Here is a 21,711-nt window from a genome sequence, read left to right as displayed (position 1 = left end):
ACTAACAGTTTTGCTAGAGACAGTTTCTGTTTTCCAGATTAACTCACTAGTAAGCAGCTATAAGAACAGTAATAATTTCCCCTTCCAGTACAAATCATATAAACAGGCACTCCAGTTTTAGTACAACAAAGCTGTTTAAAGTGTCAGATGCCTTCCCTGCAATTATCCACAGCAGACAACAAGAAACTAAGCCTACTTCTCAGGAAGCTGTGCATTACGGTGTTCCTGCATCATGGGACTTTTACTTTGAGGCAGGACAAATTAACTTTCCATGATAAAACTGCAGCAGAGCAGATGTGGGACTTGAGCGACTTGGTCTGCCTTTGGCTTGCTTCTGCCATGTTCACGGGCCCTGGCTGGGTCTGGGATTTGCCCAGTGGTTCTGTGATGTGAGAGAGAGCTAGCTGCACCCCTCCGCCTGCCCACCCAAACGCATTGCCACCCACGGCCCATTCCACCTGGGACCACTGCAGCAGGATTTTACACATGAACCCCTTGTTTCCCCACTCAGTACCCAGGGGATTGCGAAGTTAACTCCATGGGAACAGTCATGCTAGCCTGAACACCCTTACTGTCCTTGGTCTCGGTAGAAAGTTTGCTTAATTCACTATTATGACCTTTAGTTCAAGTTAAAAGAGAATGAAAACCTCTATCTCCTTTCTTGCTCCGAGAAAGCAACTTCCATATGCCTTCTTGACAGAATTAATTGTATGGGATTAAAATGGCTACTTAATTTTTTTCCAGGATCCCAAGCATCAAGTCCTGTTCCATGTCTGCTTACTGTGTGTGCTTGAGACGTGATGGACCTTTTTTTTCTCCTGCTGTTTGGTCAGGCATTGTCACTGTAACCCAAGTTTTCAGACTTCTTGCCTCGAGCTCTGCCACTGACTCAGTGGAGCATGAGTCCAAGGGCAGGTGAAGGCTCACCGTGCTCTGTGGCTCGTGCCGCATGGATGTGGCTAGCCCCTTGCTGCCTGTACCCTCAGTTTAGGACCTGCATGTTGGGTTTGGGGCAATATGAGCTCAGGTCCCTTATGAAAAAAAGTCCAGCAAAGGCAGTCTTAGCTTTCCTAGCAGGGATCCCAGAACAGCTCCGCTGCCCCAGCTCTGGCCAGTCCAAGGCCAAATGGAAAAGAGTAGGAGGCCGTTGTGCCAGCACTTTGCCTGATCACACTCTCGGTGCGGTTGGGGTCAGTGCTCAAAATTTCTTCTCCACTAGGATCCAAACTGACCCAAAGCCTGCTACTGAGCAGGCTGAATGCTAAATAATCTTCTGTAGACTTGAGAAATTCACTTAGCTGTAGAGGCCCCACATATTTAGAACACATGTGATAATAAAAATTACAATATTTGATGTATTATTGTGAGGGGAATGTAGCAAAATCTCCCCCAGATGGTAAATCCACTGAGGTTCCTACTTTCTCACTCCATGTCACACATGAGTTTTAAAGCATCTGAAATAAAAATATATATTTAAACTAGCTTTTTATTTTCTCTTTGGTTTCACAGTCTGTGAGGGGAAAAATTAGCTAGTTACAGAGTTACTCAAGTTAGATGCTCAATTACCCCAAATAGATGCTCTGCTTCTGCTTTGGTTGGAAATCCTAAGGAAAAGTGGTAACAAAAATTCCTCCCTATTATAACGTTAGCAGAGTCAGTGGACTTTACATGAAGGGTAATGAATTCTGAGTTACACACCTTCTACTATGGTTCCAAACATACACAATATTGCATAGAAAACTTATCATGATCCCAAGATACTGGATCTGGATAACATGTTTGAAATGTGGCATTAGCAATTGCCTTTGCCCAGAATCTCTCCCAGATGTTAGCTCTTTAGGAAGACTCAAAGATGCTGCTGCTTTCCCAAGTCTTGAGAGATGCTCCCTGCTCCTGATTCTTCTCTCCTGATACGTGCTGCCCAGATGGCCCTTTGGGAGCGGGGTTTCCCACTGAACACAATGCAGAGGCAAACACCGTTGCTAATGTGGTTTGTAGTCAGGCACACTTCCTTTGTGACAGGAATGAATATAGTTAAGAAATGGTGTGGGAAACTCAGAAGTACACAAACTTCCCTTGCCTTATGTTAGTAAGTCATTTAGAAAGCTAAAATGCCTGGGAGCAGGGACAGAGCAATGCTTCTGAATAGAGAATGGGAAAGACAGCAAAATGTGGGAGTCTCGATTAGCAGCAAGTCCTACAGACCATCCTGTGGTGAAAAGTAAAATGGGTCCAATCCTAAGGGCCTTAGTTGGATCCTCACTGAAGTCAGTAGAAACTCTGGACTCCATGAAAAGTGAAGCAGACTGCTAGATTTGGCCTGCAGCTTTTGTACCTCCAGAGCTATTTCCTCACCTCCAATAAACTTGTGTAAACACAAATTACCTCTACACCTACAGTGGAATTTAGCAAAATCCTAATCAGAAAAATTTGAGCCTGAATTTTCACCTGCCAAATACCAATACCAGAATCTGGTCTGTTGTTTCCCATTTCTTTCATCCAAGCAACACAGAATAGCTTAGAAGTGCTAATGACGAGAAAAGCTTCCCCACACTGGTATAAAAACTGATCTAATTTTCTTAAAAGCCAAGCCCAGCTCATACAGCTCTAGATGGGTTATACAAAAGGATCACGACACCCTCGTGGTCCACTGGAGTCATCTTTTCCCCTCAGCTCCATGCAGCAGAGGCACAAAAATCCCATTGCAAAACTACAGCCGCGGCTGCCTGAAGGGCACCAGTATTTCAAAGCCCAGTATTTCCAAGCTTGCCCAAGGAAAGCACACCAGCTGGCACGTGGAGCTGGGCAGTCAGTGTCCTGCGGGACCAGTATGGGAGATGTGCTGCAGTGGTTGCCATCGTATTTGGGCAGGCCAGCCTTTGATAAAAAGAATAGCTTGACAGAGGTACTGAGCAACCTGGGGTATGGGCACTCCAACTGGTGAGCAACACCTGGCAGCAGAGTCTCTTGGTATCTCTCAGGGGCTCCATGGAGAGTCCGAGCAAAAAACCACATCATTCTTCTGGGCAAAGCTGAACTGAGGCAATGCCTCACCTACAGCAGAGGATCTCCAAACAGGCAGGAGGAGATTGTCCCTGTATTTAAACCTCATATTTAAATTACAGCAAACAGCAATTCAGATTAACATGCCAGGGTAATTAAGGATTGGAGGATTTTCTGTGTCTGTTTGCAACAGTTTGCATAAGCTTATGAGCAGCCTGGCTAATATGAAGGATCTGTGTTTCCTGGGACATATTAAAAAAAATCAGGAAATTAAAGAAGCAAACAGAATATGTGGCTCAGAAGTCTTAGTGTGGACCAAGACCACCTCTGCCACCTTCAGTGGGACAATTTTCTTTGGCCTTACTGGTGGATGAGCAGGACTCTACTCCTGCGGCTCCTTTCCCTGTCATTTCCTCCAAGCCCTTCCTTGCTTTGCTGCTTGGCAGTCCCTTGTTCGAGTCTGGTGCAATTTCTGTTTGCCTGCACAGCTTCCTTCACTTTTTTCCTTTTACTCAGGGTTTATTTTCCCTTCATGCAGTTTTTATAATCTGATTTTTCGTTCTGTCACTCTTTTCCCCTCTGTCTGTCACAGGCAGATGTGGTTTGAGGACAGGAGTGTCTTACAGACCCACAGGCTGTGTGAGTTTGGAGTTCCTTCCAGTTTCCCACACTGCTCTCCCATTCACTGCTTTCAGGCAGAGGATAAAGGAAGTGTGCCATGCTACAAGCTGAATTAGAAATGGTGTTTGACTTCCCTTTGTACTTCACAGAAACCTTGCTCTGGGTAGACCATCTGCATAGCACTCACTGTGGAGAAAACCATTGATCAAGGCCTGTCAGCCCAGCTGGGGGAACTTGGGAAAGTAATTCCTTGTGCCACTTCAGTTCTTTAGGGCTTAACATCTGGCTGGAGGGGGAGGCGACAGTTGATGGTTTAACAGTCTTGCTTCCTTTCAAGTTTGGGATGCTGTTTTGATCCCTGATAAGCCTTTCTGAAATCCTGATTTTTAATAACATGGAAAGCATCCAGAAGACTAGGAATAATGCACTGGCTTTGCATTTTCAAAGTGCTTTACAAATACCAGCTAATGAATTCTCAGCAACCTCCTCTGTGAGATAAGGATGTATTATTAGCAATGTTTTACAAAGGGAGAAAAATGAGGCAGACAGGAGAAAACCAAAATTTCAGTATTTCAAATAGCCTACTGGTTGCAGTGTTTCTATTGCCATGTGGCTATTTGAGACATCTGGTTTACAAAGATGCTCAGCACCCACTTTTGTTTTAATTAGCTTTGGCATCTCTGAAAAGGAGCCAACTCCCTAGATTGTGGGAGAATTTGGATTACTGGCCTGGACCACACTCACAGTCATGTACCACCTCAATGAGCAGATGCAAACGTTCTCCTTTGTACTCAAGTTCAGTGGTGGTTTTTGAAAACGTTAGTATAATTTGTTTAAGCCCATGAAATGGCTGAAAAGGAAGATGCGCTCAAATCCTTGGCCAGGAAATACTTAATGATCTATTCAACAGAAACTAACTTGATCTCTCTAGAAAGCAAAATAAGTTTTAGTTTGTTTATTCATGCTTCTGAAGACCTACCAAAACCTCAGTCTTAAGGTGCAGCTGCCCTTAGTCCTTGTGCAGATCTGTCTGTCGGCACCAGCTAATTTTGATCAGCTGCCTCCCAGCAGTTACGGTTATTCTGGGCTTGGAGCTCCTTGGAGGAAAGGATGCAGTGTGCCCTGAGTTTATAACGGAATTTTAGACCCTAGACACTTGGCCCAGATAAAACCAGTGACTTAGAATTGAGAAGGAAGCCACACTGCTTTAGTTGACAAGTCCAGTGCTGTCTGCAGCTGCGGTATTTTGTGCTGATCGCTGGTTGTATGCAAAAGGTGTCTGTGCAGCCTCCTGACAGCAGCTCCCGGGGACTTCATGCCAGATTTCCAGTACCTCGTGCTGCAGATGATTGTAGGGCACAGTTTATACTACCAACTACACACTGGAGATGCTCTGGGGGTCCTGGTCCTATTCTTAACCCTCTCTAGACTGTTTCCATCAGAGTCTGGCTCTGTTTATTGCACTAGATTCCCCTCATCCTGACATCTGACAATGTACCTTGCCCTGTGGCATGGTGATGAGGGCATCCAACTCTGCCTTGTATGCCTCACGAGGTCCACAGTCTTCCAGTTCTTGCATGTGTCCCTCTACTAGTCCTTTGCCTGGCTCAGAACCAGGTTATCTAGCTTTTGAGAAACTGTTCTTGCCTGCAAGGCAGGTGCTTGCTTTTATCAGACTTGGCCTCTTCATTCTGCCAGCTGGACATGGCAAAGCTGTTCCTCAGCCCTCCAAAATACCCCTGCCCAGCAGGGCAGGACCTGACACTGAGCCCCGAGACCCTTTCACCAGACCCACGTCCGTTGTGCTCCGCAGTGCAGTGACTGGCAGACACCAAGGGTGAGGGAGTGGATTCCAGTAGGAGCTTACATCCCAAAACTCAGGCTGAGCTCAAGGGAAGGGGGAAAATTCACCAGGGCATAAAGAAGAATCAGCTCCAGGCTACAAACTTGTACAATCAAGCAAGGCGCAGGGGATGCCAGGGAAGCCTGTGACTTTTATTCCCCCTCTCCACCACTGCCCTAGCTAGAGTTGAGTGATTAAATATCTGACACATGCAGATAGTAAGGGGAGAGGTAACTCCTCTCCTATCTGGCACGAACACACCATTCCTATCTTGTCAACGACAGCAAGCGGTTGTTGAGGCCAGACCTCAGGAGCCACACTCCCAATTCTGAACCTGCTCCTCCAGAATATTCACTCTGAAAGATACCTTCTCCTTGCCAAAATGCTCGGCAGCGCTATTTGGTAAGTCTTGCAATTTTTATCACGAGACTCATAATATTTACGGCCTTTAGTAAGACCTCACATCCAAGCCTCATGATTCTACAGAGAGAGAAAATTATATTGATCCACACAAAGCCCAAATGCTCAATAATCAAAAAGTAAGTTAAAAAAAAAATCCATTCAAATACCTTTATTTTTATTAGAAACATCAAAATGTTTTTGTTAAATCCCTATGACTTTTAGCCCATTTCTTGGTTTTTTGAAGCCCAAATTCTGATGTTTGAAAGGTTGGCAGTGATGCCAGATCCTCAGAGATGCTGAGCCCATTGTAAGAGCCGAATACCACCACCGTCCAAAAAAACCCACCCAAAACAATGAAGGAAGCTCATGAACTCAGCAGCTTCTATGTTTGCTCCCTCTTCCTTGGCCGGAGCTGAGTAAGTGACTGACTAATGGGGTCTGCGTATTTCGGAGGACTTTTGGGGAGCGGGTGCTCCCACTGAAGTCAGCGGTATCTGGGGTGCTTTAGAGCAAAACTCAAAACCATCTGGCAGCATGTGTGAGCTAACTGCTGGGTCTCAGCCCTGTTGCTGACATGGGGAACCGTGACGTTACTGAGATCATCACTAATTTAGCACTGGCTGGCATAGCTACACAGCAAGGTGTAGCTGAGTCCCCTGGTAAAAGCAGAAGGGTAGAATATATTCTGTGGTTGGTTCGTAAGGGTTTTTGAAGGAAGAGGGTGGTAAACACATAACATGGTGGCTCCCGAAAAGCCTGCTCCCAGGGCAATGTGTTCCTTTGAGACATAATTGATTCCTGCCATCAGGCACCAGCCTGCTCTCCCCCAGGGTCAGCGCTTTCCCACATCCAACCCCATTATCCCACAGACCATGCCTTTTGTACAACACACTCCAGCTATTCATGTGCAAAGCAGCTGTAATCCCCAGACCTTTCAGAGTCAATATACCAGGAAATAATAAATCCCTCTTGTGCACTCTTGAATATGCTGAGAGGTGACTTGTGGGAATTTCAGCTGGGCAGGAAAAATAATAAATTCTCCTTAATTTTTAATTATATGTAATACTCAGTGTAGAAAGACTGTCATTGGTGCATGACTATTTCATGGTCACCCACACAAGCAGCTATAGAAATTGCTTTTGCCTCTAACAACCCTGAAAATGCAGATCAAATTATCTTGTGTTTCTTAATGATCAAAGTCCACTTTCCTTCACTGATGCACCTGGGAATGGCAGCACATTAAGCATTCTGTATCTAAAGAAAAACTAATTAAAAAAGGTTAAACCTGTGAAGAATGTACTTTACAGTAATAAAAGACCCCTTTTTTCCAGGGTTCTAGTGTCTAAAGGAGGCAAGATAATGTCATGCTAATGACATTTAATGGAATATTTTACACAATAGGTCTAATAACAACATAACCTTTTCCCCTGAAAGATGCAGAGTTCACTACATTTCCACTCCGTTGGTTCACACAGCGGAATTATGCTTGGCTTGTGCGAGCAGAAGAAGCCAATCCTGATTAGCAAGTTTTGCAGGATAATTTCTTTATATATTACCTCCCATGCCAAACAATTTTTTTGAGCCACTTACTATGTAGAATGGGATATCACTGAAACACCCCGAGCAGAACATGGTAGGCAGGGTTAGGTGCACCCAGGGGGCTGGGAGAAGGGATCTTCATCTGTGACACCAAAGCAAGCAGTGGCTCCTAAGTTAAAAACTGCCAGAGGATCATTCAGATTCACCTCAAATAGGCAGTACCCTGTCTCTTCAAATCTTACCCAAGAAGCCTCCACAGAGCAAGTTGTGAGAGTATGAAGATGATGAGGGGATGTTTTGATACTGTAGGAATTTTTGGTGCTAAAATCCAGGAATCTTAAACATTAGGACACATCCACCCAGCAATAAGGTGTGAGTGTGGCTCTACATACAGACCCCATAGTTTCATCAAGCATTTAAACTTAATCATGTCCACGCAGATGTGTCAACCCAGGTCAGCTTGGGACCCTGGTAGGTGTTCTCATTGCTACTGCCTTCCTCAGTGATGCTGCCACTCGTTACCTGTGGAAGTGAGATCAGAGCTAGCTTCATCCTAAAAACCCTCCCAGTTTACCTGTGTAAATAAGCCTTTCCAGCAATGCTAACCATGGGCTGGCCTGAGGAAGCAGCAAAAGCCAGCTAGAGATGAGACGGCACACAGGACAGACCCTGCAAAGCCCTGCAGCCCCACCACAGGCACGGCCTTGGCTCCTGATTTCAAGAGGGCTCTGGGGAAGGGTTTGTCAGCAGCACTCCCATTTCCCAGAAGGGCAAACTGAGGCATGGTGAAGCAAACCAGCAGCCCCCAGGACAGCCAATGCTGCAGCTGAGCTCGCTATTCCTGCTGGCCACCCCTGAGTGTGCATCAGGGTCTCTGTCCCTTGCCCCATGTTGCCCCTTTCTTGGTAAACGCAGATCTCTGAGAAACCCCTGCCTGTCTGGTGAAACAGGCGCTTTTCAGCCTTCCTCGGTGAAAAAGCCATGTCAGTTCATCGTGCCTTGACAGAAGTGCAGGCTCCACAAAGGAGTTATTAGCACCAGGCTCTGTGGGTTTGAATTTCTCCTCGTTTCCCATACTTTTCCCCTATTGATAGCATTTCTTGTTGGGACAATAGAAGTGTGCCTTGCAACTACTCACGACATTAGTGACGGTGCTTGAGCCTGAATGATTTAAAGGGAAAGAATCCAACTCCCAAAAGACCATCTGGCTATCAGATATAATACAGCAATAAAGGTCAGGGCTGCTTCTCAGGAGTTGGGAAAAAGATGGTTTTTGACACTGAAGAGTCTCTTCAACCAGCTTGCTACAAGCCTACCTGTCAGGTCCTAGCTTCAAGGCCTGCCACCGTCGTTCCCTTGCTAGGAAAGGGAGAACACAGGACACCAACTTCTGGAAGAAGGCCAGCTAAAGAATACAGGAAAAAGGGCAACACCTTGTTATAGCTGGCAGAAACTATGGCATGGTCTCTGAGGTATATCTTATTTTGTGTCATAATCCTTTGACTGCTTCAAAGTGTTCATGAGATGTCTTGTCTCCTGGCTTTCCCACAACACAGGGAATAAAGGGCTCCAAGGACAACATCTGCCCTTCACAAAGGGCTAAGCCCATTCAGGCCCATACAATGAGAACCACGAAGCTGGCTATTTCAGTGACACCTCCCTCCTTCCTGTCAACTGCCCATTAAACTCAGGCTTCACTTCAGGATTTCCAAGCAAGAAATTGTCTTTGGCTTTCTTACCTCACTGCACACTTCCCTCCACCATTTTCATTTCCAGATTCTCAGCCACGCTCCAGTGCACAGGCAGAGCACTGGGAGAAGATGAGCTCAGCTCTGCCTCGGGCACTCCAGGCTGGACCCTTGGGTGGCAGGATGCAGCACAGCTTTTCTCAGGTGGGCTCTGGGTTATTCTCGGTGCTGCCTCAAGGACTGTATCCAGGCAGAGATTTTTCTCATAATACAAAATCAGAACTGACCTCAAGTGTCCATACAGCTTCATTCTTTGTCTTGCCTTTACCACAACAGAAATAACGTTTGTTTAATTTTTACTGACATAAAATTTTTATATCTGAAGATGGGCCTCAGCTACTAAATCCCATTCATGACCTGCCTCTGAATTCCCAAGGCCTAGGGCTTCTGGGCTGAATGATGCTATTCTTTAGCCCATCTTAGCCATCATTCTTGTAAATGTTTGTATGAAAGAGAGTAGAAAAGGGAAAAGAAAGAGCTCCAGGAGTGATTAGGCATGGGCCCAGTTCTGCTAGGTGGTGTGTGGCCGTCCTTAATGAAGGCAATGGGAACACTGGTGCAACAGGCTCACAGCCCCCAGGATGTTAAGGGGAAGAGAGAAACAGAGGTTACCATTCCCGTTTGCTCCCCATTCCCTATTTGTTCACCTTGTCCATCCAACATTCCACCATCCTGATGTGGATTCTCCACTGTGTTTGGAAATGTCATGCAAACCAACCTGTCGCTTCACACCGGTAAATGCTTTGGCTCACCCATTAGAAGTGTAATAACTGAAGTGTAAAGCACAAACACACCCAGCAAAGGGCACCTGGGAGCCTGGCTGTAACGTGCCCTCTCTAGAAAGAGTAGAGATGTCCTTGGTGCTGTTGATTTTACCCCTAACAGGGCTCCCCTTCTTCTTTTCCCGCCTTCCCCAAAAAGCGTGCCTCCTCCACGCCACAGATGTGACTGGCACATGCAGGGACCCAGGAATGTGATTGATCCCAGACAACCAGCTGGAGGGTCAGTGTTTTCCCAGATCCCTGGGCAGCCCCAGAGAGCCACACTGCACACTCCACCAGTCAGCGTGGGCAGAAGGTTATTCTCTCCAGGGCATTTGCAATCAATGTACCATGCACTAATAGATGCTTCCTCTATTGTTCAGCTGTGTGCCTGGATTGGCTGGATGGCTGTGGGAAACACCAGCAATCCCCAGACTCACATATCTGCTGAAGCTCCCTGATGTATAAATAGCAGCAGTTGGGAACTGCCAAAGCATAGTCGTACGCTCAGCACAGCAGCCCGACGTGGGGGTCTGTGCCCAGGACTGAGAGCACCAAGAATGGCTCCCAGTAACACTCTCATGATCCACATGGAGGAGAAACTGCTTCCAAAAGAAAAGAATAAAGTAAGTAGAGCCCTTGACTGGATTGGGAAGGCTGGTCTGCCTCTGATTGGAAAGGCACTCTATGCAATGGCCTGCCTCTATCAAATAAATGCTACTTGGGAGAAGATGAGATAAGGAGGGAGAAAGTGGTCTGGGGGAAAGAAAATAGATTAAAGAGGGATAAAGGAGACCGTATAGATTTTTAAAAATTAAATTGAGCGGGAAACAGGTAGGCAGCATCGCAAAGCTCTCCTACCAAAAGAAAGCGTCTTTGAACATGTGTATCAGGTCATCAGAAGGGGAAATGAGGCCAGATCTCAGAAAATCCTTAATGATCTGCTCCAACTATCTTACAGCTGAGGAAGCCAGTGGTGGAGAAAATGCGGCGTGACCGGATTAATAGCAGCATCGAGCAGCTGAAACTGCTGCTGGAGAAGGAGTTTCAGAGACACCAGCCCAACTCCAAGCTGGAGAAAGCCGACATCCTGGAAGTGGCTGTCAGCTACCTGAAGCAGCAGAGCCAGCTGCAGGACCAGGGTGAGTGCAGAGCACATATCGCACCCCACTCACAGTCTGCTCCCACCCACACAGCCCTGGCCCTCAAGCACTCAGGGGCCATAACCCACCAGGTCACATCACACAAGCAAGGCTCGTGGACTCGGGCTCTTGAAAGAAACCTAATGCATGAACCGCCACTGTCCCATGTTCTGGTCGTGATCTTAGCCCACTACATTTGCTTCTTTCTTTCTTTCCCAGGCTTCACTCACAAGAATCTAGAGCAGGACTTTAACAGTGGATACCTGCGGTGCCTCAAGGAAGCTATGCATTTTCTGTCCTACTATGAACCCAAGAAGGAAACTCAGGTGCAGCTAATCAAGCATTTCTGCAAAGCTCACATGGGTGCAGATGTCATGTACTCTCCTGCCCTGCGTAGTTCGCCCCTGTCACCCTGTCTGTTTGCCAGAAAGCAACCTGCCCAGAAGACTGTAGCTGCTCCCACCATCTGGAGACCCTGGTAGACCTGCTGAACTTTGCTTTATTCCTATGTTTTGCTACAAAAACTAGAGGGACCTGTGATTTAGTAGTTCCTCTTTGAAGTAGGAAACATTGCTTTCCAAAGGTGGGAGGGGGGCAGTTATTGTTTTTCTGTCATAAGAAATGAGGGTGGCTGAGTGGTTTCCCTTCATAGTGAAGGACGGTGTGTGTATCTTGCAGCAAATTTGCTGCTTTTATTGGTGGCTCCTAGCCAAAGAGAGAACCAAGTTCTGCAGTGATTTAGAGAGCCAAATGCCCTTCAGTTTCCATCACACCTTTGCTTGGCAAGGCTGTTGAGTCTGTGGCTGTCAGTGGAAAGCTTGCTACTAACTCCCTGGGTCACTGGCTCAAGTGCTCCATTGTCTCTAGATAATGTATTGACCTTCCTAAAGAAGGAGCACTTTGAAGAATGCATTTTGTATCATAGAGTATCGAGCCTTTACCTTTTGAGTGAAAGATGTTATTAAGAAATGCTGATTCTTCTGAAGTTCCTATGCTATTTTTAGTATATCTTCTTACAGAAAGTTATGATGATAACAGATAGCTCTAAGGAAAATTCTCTTAATGCCAGTATGTGCTACTCTCAGTTGAGGGATAATTGATGCCTTTTGTAAAGGAATACCTGTGATACATCTTAAGGAGAAGTGGGGGGAGGAAGGCAGTTAGTACTTTGTAATCATTCACTGAACATGCTAAAGAGCTTAAAAAGCTTTTATAAAGTTGTGATGTATTCATCCTGTGTGATGTTCAATTTTGGTGTCTTCACTGTACAATACAATAAAAATGGTTTCAGTCAATAATCCTTTGGTCTGAAATTATTAAAATGGCTAATGCTCCCGGATTAAGTGTTGCATGTAGACTCCTTCTGCAGTGGGGAAGCTATCAGGAGATGTCATATTTCTGAGCCCTTCATTCCAGTACATAGTTTATATTTGTGAAATTCATCTGGCAGAACAGGGTTTCAAACCCTGCAAAGAAGCAACCTCTGGAAAAGTTATCGAAAATTCAAATGGAGGTGAAATTGAAGTGAGATACTGAGAGATGTAGACTCAGATACCTAATATCAACCTATTCAGACTTCAACAAATCACTAATTTCACAGTCAGTTTATTTCCCCCCACTGCCCATTAATTTGCCCACCAACTTGCATTCAGTCTTACACTTTCTGCCAGTTTAGGCAGTAGCAACATGCATAACTCCTCATAACTTCCAAAGAGTTTGGCACCTGACTCTGGGGATCTTACCCTCCTCTTTGAAACTACCCTCAGTGGGGTGAACTACTTTTTGTTGTCTTTTAATTTTAACACCTTCTGCTACCTAAACACGAGTTCTGTTTGGCAATAACAGAAGTTATTATGAAGTGAAATATGCCTGTATATGGCTAAAAGTATACATCATTTGATAGCAAACAGGTTGAAAAAGCATTCCCTCTCCTAAATTATTTCCCCATACTCTTCTTCAGGCATTTTATTCTCTTTAACATCCTCCTGAGGGTCCAAAACATGTCATGAATAGGGCCTGTGCCTCAGAGTTGAGAAACTGCCACACTTCACCAAGCTTTTGAGGTTTTTTCTTTCCAGCCTGTTGTAGAGATGACCTCTTTACCAAGTATCTTTTAAATGATTCCCCCCTTGATTTTTTTCACCCCACCTCAATTCAGCAAACAAATCCAGCATATCCTCTCACACGGCGATTTCCAGCAGCCTGCCTCCTTGGCTTGCACCAGCTGAGTGACCCGAAGCGAGCAGCCGGGCTTCCCGTGAGGCGCAGGGAGAGGCACTGTGCCATCCGTGCGCAGGCTCAGCTCGGGCCCTGTTAGTTTTTTTCTGCAATTCTCTCTGTACTGGCCACATGGCTCCTGTCTCCTGAGGATTAAGTCAGCTGCACTCTGGTGATGTGAGGAAGAGGAGCGCATGTTGTAAAGGGTGCACTTGTCCTTCTCCCACACAGTTACACAGAGGGAATGGATGAGGTGAACAAGCAAAAAGGGATTCACAAGGTATTAGGGGAAGCAGGAGGAAAAGCCGGAGAAGGGGGTCCTAAAGCTACCCTTGAGCACCTTAAATACCAACAGTCTCTCCAAAACATAACACTTTCCCCAATAACATTCACTCACTTTTCCTTAGAAGAGTTCTCATTCATTGCTCAGTGGGGACTATTTGCCTTTTATATTTCCTGCTCTTCCAAGTCAAATAAATCTGCACAAATAATCAGTTCACAAAAACGTTATCCAATCACAGTAACACACTGATTTGGATATATAACAAGGAACCCTCTCATTCTTCCAGAGATATAGTAACAGCATGAAACACCTTTGGTCAACAGTTTCAACTCTCCTCAGATTTCCTGGGAGAGATGCTCTTGAAAAGCTTCATTTCTAGCTTATGCTTTTAACCTTAAGCAAAAGGAAACCTAGAATATCTGATCTTGTCAAATGGCTGCTTAGTTAAGCAAACTCAGACCTGCTAAGTTGACAAGATCAAACTGCACCCAAACACTGCTAACTGTGCCTGGCCAGTCCTCACTCAATTTGTGAGGAAACCCTCTGTTATATGCATGGAAAAGACCAAGAAGCTAGCTAGCCAGGTCAAGAACACATTGCTCCACCTCATTACAGTTTCATGGATCATTTTGCTTATTATTTTCCCCTGAATGCATGAACTGATTGAGTGTTCCTCATCTGTCTGCCACTGCAATACAAGGTGGGGTTTTGGTACAGTTCTGCAGTTCATCAGGGGCTCAAGCCAGTGCTGCAGATCGATTTGTTCTTCCTAATGTACTACTAAGTAATTCAGAAGAGATATTTTTAGACTTTGTGGTTGCTTAGCGATCTTGAAAAAGTCACTTCACCTTGCTGTGATCAACTTGTCTTTGTCAATTAGTACAAGCTTCTGAATCGCAGCAAAATTCAAGCTGTTCATCCATGCCTGTGCATTTTTAAATCAAGCCTAATTAAAGCAGCTTGTGGATAGGAAGTCTGGAGGAGTTCAGACTCAGTCAAAATGAAGTGTGCCCCAAAACACACCAAAACCTGACTGTGTGCCATAGGGACTGGGAAGAGAGTCACACATGGCACAGAGAAGTCTGCTGCTATTATATGGACGGGTATTTTCTGCAGTTAACATGTTAACACCCAAGAAAACCACGTCGTGAATGTCACAGTTGGCAGCATCACTGCAGTTTGTTTAAAACTGACACCATAAATGGAAAAGAGAAAAGGAAACCAAGTAAGAGCTGCACAAATTGAAGGCTGTTGGAATTGAGCTCAGTCCCTCTAATTCTAGGCTAACGCAGGAACAGGCCACAGAAATGACAACTGTGCAAAACTCCTGTGAGATCACAGTCAGACTTGTAAGCCCAGAACTCCTGCCACCCATATTGGCATATATCTGGAGAGACGCGGCTACTGTCATTCAAACCCGCGGTCTGATTCTCATTTACACTGAGGCCATATTACATTACTCTGGCTATAGTGGGGGGGGTGTCGCTCATGCTTAGTTGTTCATGTACAGGAGATTCAGACCTATTGTTTGCAGGGTGGTGTAAGGGAGAGGAACAGTAAGCAACTCCTTTCTGAGCAGGGGGAGAAACCAAACCCCATAAGAAAGCCCCCATTTGCTCCAGAGAGTCAGAGCCACGGCTGGTGCGAGTGCACCACTTCTGTTTTTCGCCAGCCAAAGAGTTGCCCCTCTCGGCTTTAGTTTAACAATTATATAAGAGCGAAAAGCCAGATCTCTGGTTTCACCAGTCTTAGCACAGCAAAGGTTATGTTTACAATTTATTAATTATTATCACTTATAATAATTGAATGCAAAGCTTCTTATTGCTCCTCTGTCCCCTGGGGTGACTCTCCCCTGATCCAACACATTCCCACCCTTAGGGAAGATGTTGTTTATTATGCTGATCCCACAGCCCTGGAATACTCTCCTGACAAAGCCCCTATTAACCTCAGAGTGTGGGCCCGAGTTTCTCAGAGTTTCCCACACTTTCTTCCCTATTTATGACATTCAGAGGGACCACAAAGGAAGCGTGCCTCACAACAGCCCACATTAGTGACGCTTTTTGGCTCTGCATTGTGATGACCAGCAATTCCTGTCCCGATAGACCATCTGGAGAGCTATTTTCCCAAGGAGCACATTGATCGATCAGTATTATGTGAGAGCCCTTTTAAAACTTGGGAACGTTATGCTCTTTGACACTAAATAGGTGTCTTGAGAGGTGTTGTCAGAAAGATTTTAAACCATTTAAGGAAGGCACAGAAAAAATAAAAATCGTAATTACTTCTTTAAAAACAACATCAATAGCATTTGTGAGACAGGCTGACATGAATGTAGGAAATGGTCTAAAATAAAAATGCTCTGAAAGTGATATAGAAAGGAAAGCTTTAAGCTATCAAGTTGTGTGCTATAAGTACCGCCACAGACATACAGGACCACCGCTTTTTAAATCTGCATAACAGAGACAATGAAATTCTGGTTTTCTGTACTCTTTTCTGATAGTCCACCTTTCTCCAGGCCTGTTGCTACACTGCGATACACTGGGCTCCCCTCCACGGAAAACTAAGTACCAGATGGGCCAAGAAAGCTGCCAACTGGTATTACAAGTAGTAGCAGCTTCTGTGAAAACAGTGTGTCGTAAGTCTGCACCTGGGCTGAAATCACCACCTACGAGCCAGAAGCAGAAAGCTCCATGGCCCAATACCAACTGCCCTGGCTAGAGCTTTTCCAGCTGTTTTGATTTATGGACTGTAGTGAACACAAAGCTACTGGTGATAGTCTTGCGGTCGGTTGGTTGGTGACCTTTCCTGGATGCTCTGTGGTTGTTCCTCAGCTCAAAGCAATCTATGGCACGCAGATTGCACACCAGAGCTCAGGGCCGGATGGGGAGCATCTACGGTTGGAGACAATTAACATGGTGGTCCTTGCCTTAGGAAGAATTGGGACTCCTGCCTGACCCGCAAGGTCTGTAAATACAGACACTGGCAATTGTTTGCAGATTTTTGTTTCCCCTTACGCTCTTCAATACCTGTACTAGGTGAGGGCGGAGACACCTCCCTGTCTTCATGTGTGATTTTGCAGGCTGCATCTTCATGATGCAACTCATGAGTAGTGAGATTTACAGATTAACAAGGCCACTAAGAAAGCAAGCCTCTGTCCATGGCATAGCTGTCATCTCTCGGGAGTGGGTCCAGATTTCACACCATCCTCCAAAGAAGGGAATTATTGTGTCACACTGTTTAGTCAACTCTGCGTGTTTGGCAATTTTGGGGATTTGTTTCTTTCGATCCTTCATTCGAAAAACAGGGAAACCCGTGCTTCTGAGCCTCAGACAATCAATCTTTCATTCCGACTCTGTAGCAACACTCAGAGGCACAGACTCCTCCCATGGATATGAAGGACAGAGACAAGGATTCGGATCACAGATGTGCTTCAGTGGGACAGAATATTACGCTAACAGCTGGATTTTAAAAAAGGCCAAACTAGTTACAGACCATTAACAAAAAGCCAGTGGACTGCCTACAGCACAGAATATTTTTTTTTTCCCTTACTGAAATCCTTGCAGGAAGTGCATACTGCACCCCATTCCATGACAAGTATATTTCAGAGACAGCCTTAGACTAGACAATTTGTTTTTCTGAAGCATCAGTTAGGAAATATGACTGCCATTAAGTTTTCAGGCCTTAATAATCAAACCAGAAGGGGGGGAAATATTTTTTTTCTCTTTTATCTATCAACAGTATACAGAGGGTAGGTGAAGGGAAGGGAGGAACTGAAGATTTGCTATCTTTTCAACTGACAGAGAGAGGAGGAGAGAAGCTGGGAGTCTGTGAGCTCAGAGGGCTGTTGTTTTGTGCTCTCGCTGCAAGGCAGCATGCCTGGTTCACCATTCACATCAGATGGTGCGAGTCCACAGTTCGGAGGATTTCCCACATTGCCCCATTCACAGTGTTAAACTGCCAACAAAAGAAGTGTGCCTCTGTGGGTCCTGAGAAGAAAGCTCACGCCTGCTGCACCATCTGCCCAGCACTTAAAGGAAGGGATAATGCTTTAATCAGTGGGAGTTTGTTTAGCCCTTTGGAGTCCAGGAGCATTATGCTGGCGGTAGGATGGCATTATTTAAAACCACTCATTTCATATTTCCAGAACTGAAAACTGGGTCAAAGCTTCCTTCCCATCTCACTGTTCCCGCTGCTGCTGCAAACATCTTCCTTCCCATACGGTGCGTGGTAGGACCTGCTGTCCATTCCATCTCATGTAATCCCTGAGAGAGATGCACAAAGCCCTGTGCTTGACTTCAAGCTCCAATAATGGCACAAATACATGCAGCCAGGGATCACCCCGGCTGCAAGTAATACTGCTGATTGCAAGCTGCCAAAATAATTCAGGAAACTGATTTTCAATAGGACCCATACTCCCTGTTCAATCATAGGTTTTTGACAACCATCAACAATTAAAACCGTTACATTCTAAGTGATCCATCTAAATCTAAAATGTCTTTGGGTTGAGAAGGGAGGAGGGGAGAATGGCTGACCTACAAAAATCACCATCAGGAGAAGCCAGGAAGTTAAAAGGGGGTTTGTAAGCTGCAGGTGAATAACGAGTTACAGGCTCATCCTTTGCAGGATCATAATCCTCCTATGCAACAACTCTACGTGTGCTGAAACACGCTGCGATCTATGTACCCACAGACACAGGTTTTGGGCCTTAACAAGAGGGATGCTGAGGGCAGGTGAAGCAGGCTGACTGCAGCTGACAGTGAAATGAAAGGTTTCCTTTCTGGTTTTGAAAGGCAGACACAGGAAATGGGTAAGCTTTTCATTAATATTGTTGTAGTAAGAAACAGGTATTCAAAAACTAACATCCCCAACCTGCTAGCCTATTAGCAGCAATCTAGCTTTACTCCCTGTTCTAGCCTCTGACCACGGAACAAGCATTAAGGAAAAAGAAAATTATGCCCATGCACAACTCCCCTTAAACCCATGGAGCTCCACATGCTACAGCTGAACCAGATGTGCCATAAATCTTAACTGCGAATTCATCAATATGTCTGACTGACAGATCTTAAAAGTGACTAGCTTTGGATTGTGCTTGATGGGGCAGTAGACCTGAGTAGGCAATCTAGAATAGCCTGAAAAAAAAACCCCATATCTCAAAAAGGCAGCTTTAATCTGGATCCTATCTGGTCCTTTCCACTTCATTACCTGTGTTCATTGCAATACACGTGGCGCATGTACTGAGAAAGTCCAAGATTGAACAGAGTCACAGGATATTCTAGCACCTGTATTTACCTTCTGCAATAATGTAATAATACAAGCAGTGTAACAGACAAGAATTGACTTTCCACTGCATCTCAGTCATCTGTAAAGGGAAAATATATTTAGGTGCTTTATGTGGAGGCTCGGGACCAAGGGAACAGTGAAGCATTTACAAAGTGGCATGAAATTAAATAGGACATGTTTGGGAAAGGCATCATAATCATTACATGTCACGGGCTGCCATAGGAAAGCCCAGATTACCCAAACAAAAGCAAGGAAGAGCTCTTAATATAACTTATAGAGGGACTTTAAGTATTTAAACAATGGAGATGAAAATATTTCAGGCTAACTGCTTGGCACAAATTGTTTTTAGGGTTCTTCCCTGGATTTTAGTCTCTAGTTGCCTGAAAATTATCTGGTACTGTATTCATCTAAGCACGGTTTAATGTCAATGAAAGGGTTTAGCCCCTCTAATTCTGCATCTTTTCCTTTTCAACCTCTCTTTTGGTCATGGGCGCAGAGCATTATCTCTTCCTGGGATCAGTCTTCTGTGCTTAATTTCACCCCAGCCTGGGAAAAGGCAGCACATTGAGATGTTGACGTTCCCAACATCAGGCAGAAGTTTGATTATAATGACGGCAAACGCTTTCCCACGTTCCTACCCCAGCGCCGTAATGCCAAGCCCTATTGTGTCACACACTCCCCAGTCCACCTGCTCCTTTGGGAGCAGGGTATTATCCCCAGGCAATTCACAGTCAATTTGCCATGCTGTAATAGATGCTTTCTCTATTGTCCCAGGGCAGGCATGGATTGGCTATCGACTGTGGGAAACTCAAAGTCACTTAGGACCCATACATTTGTATGCAGTCACTGCGTATAAATAGAGGAACTCCCCGTTCCCTTCTCCACCTGCTCACCAGCAAGCTCTGAGCAGAAACCAGCGCTTGGGATAATGGCACCCAGTGCTCTCTCCTTGGAAATCCTAACACCCAAAGAGAAGAACAGAGTAAGTATTTGATGTCTCTGTGACCGCAAGGGCAAAGAGCTGAGAATGGCTGAACCCCTGTAGCAGCAGGTTACATGGAGATGGGAAGGGGAAAGTCTCACTGCTAACTGTCCTCTTCCCGTTTTGTGTTGCAGCTCAGGAAACCCATTGTAGAGAAACTGCGCCGCGATCGGATTAACAGCAGCATCGAGCAGCTGAAACTGCTGCTGGAGAAGGAGTTTCAGAGACACCAGCCCAACTCCAAGCTGGAGAAAGCCGACATCCTAGAGATGACTGTCAGCTACCTGAAATACAGCCGAGGTGAGCACATCCCCCGATCACGCTTGCTGCCGTTGCTTTTAGGCAGAACTCCAGCCCGAGTCTCCCTGTGTAATGCTTCTCTCCTCTTCTGCCCTTTCAGCTTTTGCAGCGTCTGCCAAAAGCCTACAGCAGGATTATTGTGAAGGGTATGCCTGGTGCCTTAAAGAAGCTCTGCAATTTCTGTCTCTCCATTCAGCAAACACAGAAACCCGGATGAAGCTGATCTGCCATTTCCAGAGGTCACAAGCAGTGCCCAAGGACTCTGGTTCTTCTTCTGCACCCGCTTCCACCCACCAGCTCCCTGCAAAACAAGCAGCACTGAAACCCTCCTGCAGCCTCTGGAGGCCTTGGTAGGCCAAGAGTACGCTTATGTGTTTCCTGGACATTTGCTTATATGCCAGAGGAGACTGTGACTTGCTATACAAGTCGCCCCACTCCTCTCAAGAGTAGGGAAGAATGTTTTCCCTTTGCAGAGCATTACTATGCTTGGATATCTGCTTCCCTTCTTCCAGAAGGACTGACATGATCCCACCACGTGGAGAGAAAGTTATTCTAAAAGAATGCGAGATGTAATCCTCCTGCTAGGAGGGCTGAGAGGAGTTGTTCAGAGAGGAACACTGACTGTTCTTAACCTTAGTGAGGTTGAATGTGTACCTCTGTTGAGAAAGCAGTAACTTCCAAGATATTCAGGCTAGCATTTTCAGAAGTGTCTATTCAGGAGGAGCCCTTTCCTCTGACCTGCCCCGCTTGAGACCCCTAAGTGTCCCTGGGTATCCGCACCCACGCTGCCCGGCTGCAGTGGGGGCCCAAGGTGTCTCAAGCAGAGCAGCTAGTCTAACTGGACACATTTGAAAACCTAGCTTTCCTAGGAGTGTCATAATGGGTTCTATAATATTTGTAGACTGTACTGAGCATGCTCTGAAAATGGTTAAACCATAACTCAAACTATGTAGAGGAAATTCCTCAGGATGTCTTGCTCACAAAGTCAAAGTACTGTTTGTGAGGTTCAGGATATGTATGCCTTTTATAAAGGCAAAAGCTAATTTTTATATCCTTATAGGAAAGAAAGTTACGGCTGTGTTGTCCATTTTACAAGAAATATTTATGAAAGTCTTTCATGAAAGGCAGGTGTACAAATTATATTTACTCTTTGGTACCCTACAACCAGGGAAGAATGTGAATCCATTACTGTCCTTGGAGGATGATATGACATGTGTGAACTGCACCAATTGTATAACCTGTTCCAGAAATTACCATGAACTTCAGAAACTGCAGAAACTTTTAACAATAAAAAAATAAATAAAAATCTAGTTAATAAATCCAGCAAGTTATTCTTTCTTGAGTAGTTCGCGTAGCTGATTTCCCTGTGGTCCCTGGGGTTAAAGGACATGAGACAAAGATTTCAGTAAAGTAAAGATATTCAGAGTTGGTACTTAATTGCCTCACCAGTTTTGCATCCCTTGGGAACCCCTGCAATGCTGTTTTCCACATCAGAGAATACATAGCTCCAAAATATCAAGCCCTAGCTCTCTCAATGCAAGACAAAAATAGAGGCATGCCTAACCATCCATTCTTTGGAAATTTACAGCTGAG

The 21,711-nt window shown here is 45.3% G+C and overlaps 2 protein-coding genes across 7 annotated transcripts; both read left to right on the top strand.

Moving 5' to 3' along the window:
* Nucleotides 1–5,749: 5,749 nt before the first annotated feature.
* LOC104361284 (transcription factor HES-5) lies at nucleotides 5,750–12,357 on the top strand. Of its 6 annotated transcripts, none has more exons than XM_009967401.3 (5): nucleotides 5,750–5,869; nucleotides 9,185–9,300; nucleotides 10,301–10,543; nucleotides 10,879–11,059; nucleotides 11,279–12,357. In XM_009967401.3, exons 3-5 carry the CDS (start codon nucleotides 10,478–10,480, stop codon nucleotides 11,539–11,541), a joined length of 510 nt encoding a protein of 169 aa, XP_009965703.3. In that variant the 5' UTR covers nucleotides 5,750–5,869; nucleotides 9,185–9,300; nucleotides 10,301–10,477; the 3' UTR covers nucleotides 11,542–12,357. The 6 variants fall into 6 exon arrangements, with proteins under 6 accessions (XP_009965703.3, XP_042650989.1, XP_042650993.1 ...); XM_042795055.1 differs by having other exon boundaries at nucleotides 5,750–6,006; XM_042795059.1 differs by lacking the exon at nucleotides 9,185–9,300.
* A 7,377-nt stretch (nucleotides 12,358–19,734) lies between these two features.
* On the top strand, nucleotides 19,735–20,472 carry HES5 (hes family bHLH transcription factor 5). Its single transcript, XM_042795060.1, has 3 exons — nucleotides 19,735–19,818; nucleotides 19,953–20,118; nucleotides 20,219–20,472. Exons 1-3 carry the CDS (start codon nucleotides 19,765–19,767, stop codon nucleotides 20,470–20,472), a joined length of 474 nt encoding a protein of 157 aa, XP_042650994.1. The 5' UTR covers nucleotides 19,735–19,764.
* Nucleotides 20,473–21,711: the final 1,239 nt, after the last annotated feature.

This window comes from Tyto alba, unplaced genomic scaffold (genome assembly GCF_018691265.1).
Source record: "Tyto alba isolate M040663 unplaced genomic scaffold, T.alba_DEE_v4.0 Super-Scaffold_20000042, whole genome shotgun sequence".
In the NCBI taxonomy this organism is placed as follows: domain Eukaryota; kingdom Metazoa; phylum Chordata; class Aves; order Strigiformes; family Tytonidae; genus Tyto; species Tyto alba.
Note: the sequence above shows the minus strand (reverse complement) of the source record. Positions and strands in the feature narration are given on the sequence as shown.

Bases quoted from the DNA above. Each gene is read 5' to 3' on its own strand.
- LOC104361284 (XM_042795059.1), top strand. From the start codon at position 10,478: ATGGCTCCCAGTAACACTCTCATGATCCACATGGAGGAGAAACTGCTT. The intron at 10,544-10,878 runs GTAAGTAGAGCC...ACTATCTTACAG, and splicing joins TTCCAAAAGAAAAGAATAAA to CTGAGGAAGCCAGTGGTGGA. The intron at 11,060-11,278 runs GTGAGTGCAGAG...TTTCTTTCCCAG, and splicing joins GAGCCAGCTGCAGGACCAGG to GCTTCACTCACAAGAATCTA.
- HES5 (XM_042795060.1), top strand. From the start codon at position 19,765: ATGGCACCCAGTGCTCTCTCCTTGGAAATCCTAACACCCAAAGAGAAG. The intron at 19,819-19,952 runs GTAAGTATTTGA...TTTGTGTTGCAG, and splicing joins CACCCAAAGAGAAGAACAGA to CTCAGGAAACCCATTGTAGA. The intron at 20,119-20,218 runs GTGAGCACATCC...CTGCCCTTTCAG, and splicing joins CTACCTGAAATACAGCCGAG to CTTTTGCAGCGTCTGCCAAA.